Raw genomic sequence first — 14,408 nt, forward strand, 5'->3', positions numbered from 1 at the left:
TGAAAGTGGGATTTATAAAAAAAAGTTGGCAAGGGTAACAAAATAGTGGAGCAGGATCTATGAGCCAATTGGTCTACACGTGACACTATGGGCTGAATTTTATGTTCATCAGGCGGGCGCACGCCGGACTTGTTCAGGTGTAAAACCACGCGCGATGACGTTGGACGAGTATCCCGATGTCATTGCGCACTCTCGCAATCTTTCGGTCGGTGGGTGCATGCGAGAGTCAGTAGCGTGCCCGGTGACAATTAAGAGGCCCATTAAGACCCTTAAGCAATTAATTGACTTGTACTTTTCGCTGACTGTTCAATCGTTCGGCTGGCAGGTGGGCGAATAGGCCAGGCGGCCTTTGCATTTTTACGAAACCTCGTCCGTGGGTGGGATGAGGGTTCCAATGATAAATTAAAAAAAATTTTTAAAAACTTTCAACTTCATTTTAAGCATGTCCCTCTTCATGGGACTGAGTCACATGTGGCGGCATGGTTATATCATCTCTAGAATCTTTATTTTTGTTTCTCTAATTCTTCAGCAGCCCAGTGCCCTCAGAGAGCTTTCAGCCCATGCTCTCCCACGCACGCGCAGATTCCCAGGAGTGCTTACCCTCCTCCACCCCCCAACCTGGCAGCGCTGAGCGCTTCAGCGTGCCTTTCTTGGTGGCTGGCTGTTAACTGGCCAGCCAGCGTGATTTCGCAGTCGGGGGCCGATTGCGGGCGGAGGACCTTCTCCCAGGCCTGCCCGCTATCCCCGCCCGACAACTTCAAAATGCAGCCTTATGTTTCTTTGCAACACACAAACGTATTTTACTGCCTGCTAATTTTAGTGAGAAAGTAGACATGAGTATGAACCGGAGAATGCCATGGTAACAATATTTCTGTCATGGCAACCACTTCACACTCATATCTACTTCAACACTAAATTAGCAGACACAAGAAAATATAACCCCTGATGAGTAAAAGACATGGTCTTGCATTTTCGGAAAACATACATAATAATTCCTGCGATGCCCATATAACTTCTGGGAACATAAACCTAAAGTGCTGTTGAGTGCTTGTATAGGTTTCTGGAAATGTGGTTTAGAAATGGACTTGTTTTGAGTAGGCAGTATTCCAGATTCTGAAGTTCACTCATGCACCAACTCACCTCTTGGTTTAGCATCCCATTCACATGGATTGGAGGAGGTGTCATCACGGTTGAACTCTTTCTCTGTTGACCATGTGGGTTGGTTTTAAACACTCGGTTATTATCACTGGTGTGTCAAAGGAACAACATTAAAATGATTAAAGGGCAATACCGAGGAGAATTTGTCACTGTAGTATTTACAAGTCAAACAGATACCGTATGTACCTGTGTAAAAGGTGATCTCATGCAAAAGTCGACACATGATTTTTGATTTAAGAGTTTCCAATTTTTCATATACCTCACGTAAAATTCAACCTTAGTTTTTCAGGGAATCAGAGCCCAAAAATTTCAGAACCAAAATGTAATCCTGGAGTGGTTTAGGATTGTTTAAGATGCTAAAATCACAAAAATTGTCAAAATATATTTCATCACTTTCCTGGATGATGAGATTCTTCAAACGTGCTAATTAGATGCCTGCACCTCTTTTTAAATGCCCTTTTATTAGTTAATGATTAGCCTTCATTGTAAATGTATGACTGGCGACAGTTGAAATTAAGTACTATGACTTTGTACTTTGTAGTTGACGGAGCCTTCTTTGGATTTTGCTCAATGCTTTGTTTCAGGCTGTGTGGGCCCGAATCGAGCATGCGTGGCAACGTCTTGAAAATAATAATCGTGTAAAAGTCGATCCTTAAATTTTTGCCAAAAAAAATTAGTCTTAAAAATTTGACTTTTACATGGGTATATACGGTAATGCAGGTGACCTCAAAAGACAGGTGCACTGGGCCTATAAAAAAACAAGAAACAAAATGAATGAAAATATGACTATAAAATCTGTACAACCCGTACAAATTAAGAGCACCTGCAGACATTATCGATGGTTAAGATCTGCATTCGTTCATGTTTTTAACATTCCATATCATATATTTGTCCAACCTTCTCGAGTGGGGGAGGGGGAGAGGGAGGGGAGGCACTTTTCAAATTTTTTTTCACTCAAATTTCAAAAAGGTTAAGGTTTGGCACAACATTAAACATCAATTTCAAAAAAAAATGATGTATGAAAAGAAACAACTCACTGAGCAAAAAAAATGTCAAAACAATAAATTGATAATTTAAAAAAAAAAGAGTAATTAGCAAAGATGACCATTCGAGTGTGAAAAGGTGGGAGTGTGTGTGTGTCCCGTTCACTCCCAGTCTCGGGTGCTCACTTACTCGCCCTCACCCACCTCACGTACACATGCGCACACCTGCCCCCCCTCACACACACACATACCTGCCCCCTCACTTGCACACCCACCCCTCTCACTCACACACTTGCACATCTGCCCCCTCACACACACTTGCACACCCACCCCACTCAATCATGCACACGCACACCCACCCCTCACTCACTCACACCTGCCCCCTCACACACAAGCACACCCGCCTCCTCCACTCACACACATGCTCATTTGCCCCCTCTCAATCACACTTGCCAATGTCACTCACACATACACACACACATACTCATCACCCCCCCCCACAAACGCACACTCACCCCCCACACACATGCACACTTGCCTCCGTCCCTCACATAGATGCACATTTTCCCCAGTCCCTCATGCATATACACATTCGCATCCCCATCCCTCATACACACCCATCCCCTCCCTCACTCACACGCACACCTGACCCCTCACTCACACATGTGCACACCTGCCCCCCTCCCTCACACACACCCAACCTCTCACTCACACACAAGCACACATCCCCTCGCAGAATTGCACACTTGGCCCCTCTCACATACACACACACTCACCCCCCTCTCACACACACACACCTGTCCCCCGTACTCACACACATGCACACTTTCCCCTCATATACGCACACTGACCTCCCACCCCCACTCACACACATGCACACTCGCCCACCTCTCATACACATGTCCACACCTGTCCCTCTCACTCACTCGCACACCTGCCCCCCTCACTTGCACACCTGCCCCCTCACTCACACACTCGAACATCTGCCCCCTCACACACACTCACACACCCACCCCTCTCAATCATGCACACACACACCCACCCCTCACTCACTCACACCCTCCCCCTCACACACATGCACACTCATCCCCTCACTCACATGCACACCCACCCCCCCACTCACACACATGCTCACTTGCCTCCTCTCATTCACACTCACCAACGTCACTCACACACAAACACGCACACTTGCCCTCCCAACAAATGCACACTCACTCCCAACACACAGTATACTTTTTCCACCCCCACCCTCACACACACTTGCCCCCCTCCCTCACTCACACACACACACACACACACACACCCTCACTCACATACAGGCATACTTGCCCCCTTCACTCACACATGCATATTTGCCACCCCCCCGCAAACGCACACTCACCCCCCCACACACATGCACACTTGCCTCCCTCCCTCACATAGATGCACACTTTCCCCCCCCACACATATACACACTCGCACCCTCATACACACCCATCCCCTCCCTCACTCAAATGCATGCCTGAACCCTCACTCACATACACACTCGCCCCCTCACTCACACATGTGCACACTTGCCCCCCTCACACACACCTGCCCCCTCACTCACACACAAGTACACATCCCCTCACACAACTGCACACTTGGCTCCCCCATATACACACACACTCAACCCCCTCTTACACACACACACCCGCCCCCCGCACTCACACACATGCACACTTTCCCCCCTCACATATGCACACTTGCCCATTCCACACACATGCACACTTGCCCCTCTCTTACATACACACACTCACCTCCCTCACTCTCACACACGCACACTTGCCCCTCTTTCACGTACAGACACTTGCCCTTCTCTCACACACACACACACACACACACACACACACACACACAGACACACACACACTCATAATTAACATTATAAGAATGGTCAGTCCTGTATTTGGATGAGTATTAACAGTCAGGTATCTGGTTTGGATATTTACAGTACAAGTGATGTCAATAATCCATATGGTGTTCAAGGCCCCAGTTTTGCTGAGACAAATTGGATCGTACTATAACAGACAATCCTAGTTGAAAATCCATTACTGCATGGTTCAGGGACATTGTGTATAAATCACCCACCCACCCAACCACTCATTCACCCTCCCTCTCACTCTCCCTCCCTCACCCACCTACCTTCCTTCACCCACCCCTCCCTCCCTCATCACCCCACCTCACTCACCCACTAACTCACCCACCCACCCACTAAATTGACGGGGGGGGGGTTGTTGGCGCAGATGTACAATGAGAGACCAAGTACGAGGCCTGAGGCCAAGTGGGTGCATACTGAGGGGTGTGCTGGGAGTCAGGGGAATGCACCAACAGCCAGGGGAGAGCTTGGGGAGTGGAGGCCCTGTGCACCTCTCTCACCCACTCTCTGCATATTCACAGCTGCCGGTGCTCACTGCCCCTCCAATCACAGCCTGATTCTCTCCCATATTTGCTACTGATTAACTCACTAGTGAGACCATCAACAGCAAACATGGGAAAGGAACGGCCTGTGATTAGAGGAGAAATCTTCAACTACACTGACCCGTATTACTGGCATTTTGAACAATGGCTCTGGGGGCCACAACTCGGCCTGCAGGCTGCTGATTGGATATTCCTCTTCTATATGGTTTGGAATGCATGGTCAAGGAGCTCTAACACTAACAAGGGCAATGAAGGATTGCACTTAGCAGTAGGGAGCAAATAAATATAATGATAATCCCTAATTGCACCATAACATTGGGGCGGCCTCTGCACTAAATACTCAACTGTGGTTATGGCTGGGAAAGTTTTAATTTTGGCCAGCAAAACATTAATCTCTCTCTCTCTGCAGAGCTTTGCACAACCTTTCATTCAACTCATTTTTACTGACACTGAGGTCACACTTGTGCTGATGGAAAAGCGTAAAGATCCATTTAGAAAGTTGGTCTGAGATGTAGGTAGAACTATTTCTTCATTCAAGGTTGAATTCTGGATCTTGCCCCCTAATTAGCTATTAACAAAGCCCATTTTAGATTCAAAGAAAAGCATACAAAAGAAATCTGAAATTAAAAATAGAAAATACTGGAAATACTCAGCAGATCCAGCAACATTTGTGGAGAAAGAAACAAAGTTAACAATTCAGGTTGATAACCTATCGTCAGAACTGGAAAAAGTTAGCGATCTAACAGGTTTATAGCAAGGAAAGAGGCAGGGAAAGGGTGTGGGGGGAAGAAAAGGAAAGCTCTGTTATAGGGTGGAAGGCAGAAGAGATTAAACAACAAAACGAATGATGGAGCAAGGCAAAGGACGATAATGGGATAGGTAAAGGAACAAATAATAGATCAGCCATGATCTCATTGAACGCCAGAACAGGTTTGAAGGGTTGAGTAGCTCTGTTCCTATTTTTCCCAAAAGATCTGTCTAGAGGAGGTGTAAATGAGAAAAGCTGAATCATTACCAACAGCTGCCATCCACAGACAAATAAAACCACAGAATATAAACATGCTCAACATTAGCTAGAGAAGCAGTACCTCAGCTTTTGATTAGGCACTTAACAGCTTTTTGGACTCAACATCGAGTTCAAAATTTTGTTAACCTCTGCTCCCAATACTTTTGTCCTTTTTTTTTTGTTTTTGGACAGAAGCTGTTGGTAATAATCCTGCTTTTCCTATTTACATTTACTTCAGGCCCAACTTTTGTTTCTGCCCTTATCCCATTAACACTCCAATTTTGCCTTATACCATCACCTCTTTTGTCATTTAATCTCTCGTCTTCCGTCCTATAAAAGATCTTCCACTTGGCTCACCCTTTCCCCACCTCTGCATTTGCTTCAAACCTGTTACATTTGTGACTTCCTCCAGGTCTGATGAAAGATCATCAACTTGAAAGATTAACTCTGTTTCTCTCTCTACAGATGCTGCCAGACCTGCTGAGTATTTCCAACAATTTCTGTTTTTATTTCTTACTTGCCTATTTTTATTTTAAAATCACAAGGACATTTACATCTATTTTTGAATATTGAAGGCAAAACTCCAATCTGCACAAAAAAAGGAACATGACAGGTTCGATTCCCCACTCATTTCATGTGATTAAATATATAGTATAGCTCAATATATATATGCTCAACATTCAGTTCAAAATTTTCAGATCACTGTACTAATCAAGGGCAAGCACCGCAGGACAATATTGACTGGCAAGGAGCAGGAGGCGAGGTGGGTGGAACATTTTTGGGAGATCCTCAACGAGCCAATTCCAGCTCCACATTCAAGGTCAATGATAGGATTACAGCTCAGCAGCTGAATGTCAACCCGGGAGAAATTGCCGGGTCAGAGATCCAAAGGCTCATCAAGAGCCTGAGCAACAAAAAGGTCTCAACGAGAAGCCAGCAGAGCTACTGAAACATGGCAAGAACCCCATCACAACAGAGCTCACAGAACTGTTCAATAAGATCTGGACTGCGGAGGACATCCCGGATGTCTGGAGGTGAGGAGTAATCATCAAGCTGCCAAAGAAAGGGAACCTTAATGATTGCAACTACTGCAGGGGCATAATACTGCTGTCAATACCTGGCAATGTCTTCAGCACAATGCTCCTCAACAGACTGAAAGCAGAAGTAGATGGTACCCCTCATGGGGAACAGGCTGGTTTCCAGGGTGGCAGCTCATTTTGCGAGCAGATCTTTACACCCAGGACCATCACAGAGTAGAGCCTAGAACATTAGAAGCCACTTGTTATCACCTTCATTGATTTCAAGAAGGCTTTTGATTGCATCCATTGGCAGTCACTCCGGTACATCACAAGACTGTACAGCATCCTGTTGCGGTATATTAACATTTCAAAGCCTTATACTATGACTTCAGCTGTTGTGTCAAGACCAGCACAGGTGCCACAGACTCCTTCAACATTATCATAGGGGCACAGCAAGGCTGCATACTCTCCCTATTCCTTTTCCTCTTGGTTATTGATTTCATCATGAGGAAGGCGATGTTGGGAGCAGACTTTGGCATTCCGTGGCAACCACTGGTTGACAGACCTGGATTTCGCAGGCGACATTGCCTTGCTGGCTAAAGAATCACACGCACTCCAAGACATGACCACCAATATTGAGAGTAGCAGCGCCAAGGTTGGTCTACATATCAGCTGAGGGAAGACCAAGACAATGATGACTGGACACCAACAAGATTCTCCCATCATCATCAGGTAACAGAACTTTGAGGACATCGACCACTTCCCCTACCTAGGAAGCAACATCACCAGGAACAGTGATGTAGAGATTGACATCCACACAAGAATCAGCAAAGCAACATCAGTCTTCCAGCAACTCCACATGGTCTGAGCACCCAACACGATCAACATGGACATGAAGCTGTGACTCTAAATGTCCATAGTTGTATCAAATGCGATCTATGTCAGCAAGACATGAAAGTGAACAGCAAAGGTGTCATGTAAGTTGGACATCTTTCACCAGCACTGCCTACTTAAGATCCTTGACATCACATGGAGAGATGGCATCACCAACAAAGAAATGCTACAGAGAACCGGTCAGAGGCACCTGTGGGACACTGTAATAGAGACACAACTGAGGCTGGCAGGACACGAATTTTGCCTCCCGAACATATGCCAGAGTGGCAGTAGAATGGACACTATCAGCCAGAAGAAGACAGAGCCAGCCAAAGAAGACCTGGCAAAGGAACATTTAAGAGGACCTCCAAGAGCATGATACTGAAAGAGATTGCAATGGACCAGGGCACAGGGGGAACTAAGTCTAAGTAAGTATATGTGTATATATTATATTTGGGTTTTGCTCTATAAATACTGAATACTGTATCATCACTCAGTTTAGCACCAAAAGGAACTTGTCCCCTCCTAATTATTTCTGCCGCTCACATTTTTAAAATTAAACTTTTTACACTATTTCTTTAGACTATTAACTTTGAACTTCACAGTAGGCTTTTTAATCAACCTTTGTCTCCTTCACCTTTATTATTATTGCTCAAGACAACATGATGCAAGGTGTCAACTAATCAAAGCAAATTTCTGCTTTGAGATACAAAGTCCTGTAATGGAATAAGTGGCCAGTTAAGAAACTCAAATAATTAACTCACCAACAAATGACTCATTTTAAACAACTTGCATGAACATAAAAACATAAAGAACAGGAGCAGGAGAAGACCATACAACCATTGAGGCTTCTCTACCATTCAATATGATCGTGGCTGACCTTATGCTTCAACTCCACTTGCCTGCCCGATTCTCATATCCCTTGATTCCTTGAGAGAATGAAATCTGCCAATCCCAGCCTTAAATATATTCAATGATGGAACATTAACAACCCTTTGGGGTAGAGAATTCCAAAGATTCACAACCCTTTGAGTGAAGAAATTTCTTCTCATCTCAGTCCTAGATTCCCTTGTCAGGGGAAACCACTTCTCAGTGTCAAGCCCCCTTGTAAACCGGAGTGTTCCAACGAGATCACCTCTCATTCCTCTCAGCTCCAGAGAATATAGACCCAATTTACTCAGCCTTTCATTATAAGACAATTTTCTCAACCCAAGGACCAATTTAGTGAACCTGCGCTGCACTGCCTCCAATGTAAGTATATCCTAATGTAAATATGGAAACCAAAATTGTACACGGTATTCCAGATGTGGTTTCACCAAACCCCATACAATCATAGCAGGACGTTTTTTTTTATTCTGGTACTCCAATCCCCTTGCAATAAAGGCCTACATGCCACTTGCTTTCCTAATTGCTTGCTAACCTTTTGTTGTTCCTTGTACGAGTACACCCAAGTCTCTCTAAACATCAACATTTACAAGTTTTATGCCTTTTAAAATACATTCTGCCTTTCTATTCTTACAACCAAAATTAACAGCCTCACATTTCCCCGCATTATTCTCAATCTGCCTTCTTGTTGCCCACTTACTTAACCTGTCTATATCTCTTTGCAGCTTCTTTGTGTTCTCCTCATAGCTTGCATTCCCAACTTGTTTTGTATCATCAGCAAACTTAGATACATTACTCTCTGCCTCTTCATCTAAGTCATTAATATTGATTGTAAATAGCTAAGCCCCAGTACCTGAGCACTGATCCTTGCAGCAATCTACTAGTCATAGCCCGCCAACTTGAAAATGCTCTATTTATTCCTAATCTGTGCTTCCAGTCCATTAGCCAATTCTCTGTCCATGTTAATAATGTCACCCCCAACTCAATAACCGCTTATCTTGCCTATTAAACTTTTGTGTGGCAGCTTATCAAATGCCTTTTGGAAATCCAAGTATACTAGATCTATTTGTTCCCCTTTATCTACCATACAAGTTACATTCTCAAAAAATTCTAACAAATTTGTCAAACAAAATTTTCCTTTTCATAAACATGTTGACTTGTTCTTATCATGCTATACTTTTCTAAGTCCATGGTTAAGAATCCCTTGACAATATTCTAGCATTTTCTCAGTGACTGATGTCAGGCTAACTGCCTGCAGTTCCCTGTTTTCACTCTTCCTCCTTTCTTGAATAGTGGTATTATATTTGCTAACTTCCAACCTGCTGGGACTGTTCCAGAATCTAGGGAATTTTGGAAAATCATAACTAGTACTATGACTATTTCTGCAGCTGTCTCTTTTAGAACCTTAGGATGTAAGCCACCTCACCCTGGTGATTAGATCGATTTTAGTCCCTTGTGTTTTTCTGCAGTAATTTTTCTTACCTTAAATTACCTACAATTACCTCAATTTCCTCACTCTTATTAGCCCATAGTTATCCTCTATTTCTGGTATGGAAATTGTATCTTCTACTGTGAAGACTGACAAAATATTTGTTCAATGTCTCTGCCATTTCTTCATTCCTCATGATAATTTCTCCTGTTTCTGCTTCTAAGGAACTGATGTTTGCTTTAGCTACTCTCTTCCTTTTTATGTACTCGTAAAAACTCTTACAACCTGTTTGAATATTCCTGGCTAGTTGATTCTCATATTCAATTTTTTTCCCTTTTTATCAACATTTTGATATCCCTTGATTGGTTTCTAAAACAGTCCCAATTCTCAGACTTACTATTCTTTGTAACATTATAAGCCTCTTCTTTTAATCTAACACTATCCTTCACCTCCTTCATAAGCTACGGATGGATCTTTCTCACTGTTTTTCAATGAAATTTATTTTTGTTGAACATTTTGAATTGTTTCTTTAAATGTTTCCCACTGTTTATTTACAACCATACATTTAGTCTATTTAGCCAATTAATCTTAGCCAGCTCTTCCCTCATATCTACATAGTTGGCTTTGTTTAAGTTTAAGATTCTTGTTTGTCATTGGAGTATGTCATTTTCAAACTTAATGTGGAATTTAATTGTTTTATGATCATTATTTTCCAGTGGATCTTTTACTGTTACGTTACTAATTAACCCTGCCTCATTGCATAATACAAGATCAAAAATAGCTTTATCCCTAGTTGGTTTGACAATATATTGCTCCTGGTACCTGTCACTAAAACATTCTATAAACTCATTTTCCAGACTACCTTTGCTAATTTGATTGATCCAATCAATATGAATATTAAGGTCCTCCACAACTATTACATTGCTTTGTTACAAGCTCCAATAATTCCTTGTTTAATTCTCTGTCCAATGGTATAACAACCAGTAGGGGGTCCAGAAACTACTCCCTTCAGTATTTTCTAACCCTAGCTATGCCTAATCTCCATCCATACTGATTCTACTTCCTGATTTTCTGAGCCAAGATCCTATCTCGCTGATGTCCTTATGTCATCATTGTTAATAGGGCTACCCCTTTTCTTTTCTGTCGGTCTTTTGGAAATGTTGTGCACTCTGGAATATTTATTTCCCAACCTTGGTCACATCTTTGCAATGGCCATTATACCTAAACAATTTATCTCTGTTTGTGTCACTAGTTCATCCATCTTATTGTTGATGCTCTGTGCTTTCAAATAAAGTGACCTCAATTTTTATTACACTTATTACAGCTGTGGTTGCTGTGGATCACACCAGCTTCCACCAGTTCTCACATGCTACAGCTGCAACACATCACTTGCCTTGCTATATTTATTGTGTTTCATTTAATTAATTAGGTTTCAAATTTGGGAATATCACTCAACTGTTATCTATAGTTATATTAAGTAATTTAATTAATTAAGCTATAAATTGGCTGCGAGACTTATATCTCCCCAGTACCGGTTTAAACTACTGCCTCCATTTAGAGGGATAAAATCTTAAAACTCACCAATCAATCACATACCTGCTCAGCTAACTAATTCCTTTGAACACTCACCAGCTACTGGATGCTGAAAGAAAGGCATACAAAGCAGCAGCTCCTTTCCTCTCTGCACTGAATTCCCACCTGCACCAAATTCCTAAGTTTGTACTCAGGCCTCATCATCTTTACTCTGTGTGCCCATTAAGGGGAAGAAATTCTGGTTTGCCAATCTGGCAACAAACCCTTAAATTAAAGGTAATATTTAGAGTTAAAGACATCCAGCTTATTGTGGGGGGGTCTGTACTCTGAGTCCTTATATTCTTAATGTTACCTCTCTGGCTCTGGTACAAGCGGTGGTAGAACATCTTTGTAATTCTTTCGCCAAGGATAAGGCTTTTCAGATCCAATTGTTCTCACACTTTCCTGATCAGAGTCCATGTCCTGGACCAGTTCTCCCACTTTTAGCCTCTGGGCCACATTAGTAACTGAACCATCCTGGAGGGTCAAACCAACAAATGTGAGAAATTACCAACTTGAGCCTCTACACTAGTCACAAACAGCAGAATGACCAAAGCAATAAGAAGACGGATTTTGGACATATGATTGATTTTTGCTCCACAAACTTATGGTTGAGACACTTCACAAAGCTGTGACTGTTGGTTTATTTTACTTTATGTGGAAACAACTGCTCTATTATATACAGATAAAATATTTATATCTTGAAATGTTTCATTCTGGTGTTAAATTCATTTATTTTAAATTGAGTATTTGAATACTCCATCAATAATTGTAAAGTCTGCTGATTTATGTATGACTTTGGGTGGTATTTAATCGTGTTGATCAGGGACCTGCCCACCAATTGGAGTACTGGTGGGATAACCGCATTGCCTTTTCATGAGATGCCCGACTATTTCAGTGCAAATCAAGCACTCACTTGGACAGCATTGGATCTCCCACCCTATTGGTCTCCAATGGGGTGAAAATCCTGCCCTCAAGAGCTTCCGGGCAGTCAGAGGCCAGCAGCTCTCCAGTACCCACAGCACCACAGGGAGTGGTGGCCACTGCCAGTACTGCGCAAAGGCCTTCACCAGAAATCGTCACTCGATCCAGGGAGAGAGGTAAGAGGGGATAATAGTTGCCATGCGGAGGGGCTGCCAATGAGGAAGTTTAGGGATTGGATGCAAGGGCAGGGGGGTGACTTTAAGTGCTCCTCCCCTTCCTGATGTGCCCTTTGTTTGGGTACCCCCAGCCCCCACCAAGAATGAAAAACAGTAAAAACCGGGAAATAAATATACTGGTCCGAACTGGTTTTGTATACCTTAAAATGGAACACCAGTAAAAACTGGGAAATTAAAGTACTGGTCTGAACTGTTTTTTCCTTCTGGAAAACAAGGCCACAGGAAAATCTGATACAGTTTGCTGGGCAGCTTTCTGGAGACACAGGAGACCTGTGTGCGTCCAGTTAAATCCCTGAGCCACCATTAAATCCCAGGGTGAGGGGGGGGTGGGGAGGGGGTGCTCATGGATAATTAGTCTCAAGTGGCTTAATAAGCCTAATTGCCTTCCTGCCATTTACAGGAGGGTTTCCTGTGTCGGTGTTTCCCGAGTGTGGGACAGTTTTCTGCTGCCAGGAGTTTCTCTGGCCCACCTGCCATCATGCTCACTCCAGCAGGCCCCATTAAATTCTGTGCTTTGTTTCCCTAAAGTGTACATCAGTCCACCTTGAGAAGGATTGGAGAACTGCATGTGGTGGCAGGTACAAAATGGTATCACATCGCAAGTGATTTTCACTGTTATGGCCCTGCGACACACTATCATAGGTGAGAGGGATGGCCATAACTTTAGCAGCAATCTTCTAACCCTTGGGCATTTAATGGCATTACCATCACTTAACCCCACACCATCAACATCCTGAGGGTCACCACCGGCCAAAAACTGAACTGGACCAACTACGTAAAGATTGTGACTACAAGAACAGGTCAGAGTTTGGTATTCTGCAGCAAGTGACTCCCTTTCTCACTCCCCAAAGCCCTTCCAACATCTACAAGACACAAGTCAGGAGTGTGATGGAATATTCGGAATATTGTTCACTTGCCTGAATGAGTCCAACAACACTCAAGAAGCTTGACATCATCCAGGACAAAGCAACCCACTTGCGGCAACCCATCTACCACATTTGCTCCCTCCTCCACTGGTGCACAATGGCAGCACGATGTATCATGTACAAGATGCACTGCAGCAACTCATAAGGGTTCCTTCGACAGTATCTTGCAAACCCCGCAACCTCTATCACTTAGACAGACAAATGCTGCAGGCACATGGGAACAGCAATCACCTGGAAGTTCCCCTCCAAGTTAGACACCATCCGGACTTGGAAATATATTGCCATTACTTCACCATTGGTGGGTGAAACTCTCTCTCTTACAGCACTTTCACCACATGGTCTGCAACAGTTCAAGAAGGGGTTTCACCACCACCTTCTCAGGGGCAAATAGGGATTAGCAACAAATAACAAATACTTTTTTTTTAAATGGCTAGATATTGGCCAATAGAGGAAAACGCCTGCTCATTAGGAACTCAGAATCAGCTTACAGGATGGGCATTCAACCCTAGAGAATATCTAGGGCAGACCTGAATTTTGTAACATGTTTTCTTTTTACTTTATGTTGCAAACTGCCATTAGAGAACAAGTTTGACAAGACAGTGCTGACATCAAAGGAGCCAGTTTTCTTTTCTTCAGCATACTAGTAAAGAAGCAGCATTAATGTCATATCTCTGGTACAAATGTTTTCTGTCTGCTGCAGAAATGATCCCTTTATGACACACAGGGTAGGAATAAACATGTAGACTTAAAATCATAACACCTCCTAGGGTTCCTTAAAAGTTGAACAATGACAAAGAGGCCCGAATTTGGAAGCCCTGCTCCTGAATACAACGCCTACCATTTTCACGGGGATGGGAATGGGCCTGGGCTGGGACTCACACATGCGCATTTTGCAGAGGCAGCTGCCCATAAGAATCAGCAGCTTCCTCCATTTATGTGTGATTTTGGTGTGAGAGGT

General features: G+C 43.4%; 1 protein-coding gene across 1 annotated transcript in view; it reads right to left on the bottom strand.

Annotated features, from left to right (window-relative positions):
- The window catches only part of kif19 (kinesin family member 19), a 227,670-nt gene that overhangs the window by 10,056 nt on the left and 203,206 nt on the right, over window positions 1–14,408 (bottom strand). Inside the window, exons 15-16 of the mRNA XM_041216831.1 lie at window positions 11,678–11,841; window positions 1,141–1,246 (exon numbers count right to left, since the gene is read on the bottom strand). Of these exons, the coding sequence (XP_041072765.1) occupies window positions 1,141–1,246; window positions 11,678–11,841 (270 nt within the window). The remainder of the gene's footprint in view (window positions 1–1,140; window positions 1,247–11,677; window positions 11,842–14,408) is intronic.

The sequence above is a fragment of the Carcharodon carcharias genome, chromosome 22, assembly GCF_017639515.1.
Source record: "Carcharodon carcharias isolate sCarCar2 chromosome 22, sCarCar2.pri, whole genome shotgun sequence".
Lineage (NCBI taxonomy): Eukaryota > Metazoa > Chordata > Chondrichthyes > Lamniformes > Lamnidae > Carcharodon > Carcharodon carcharias.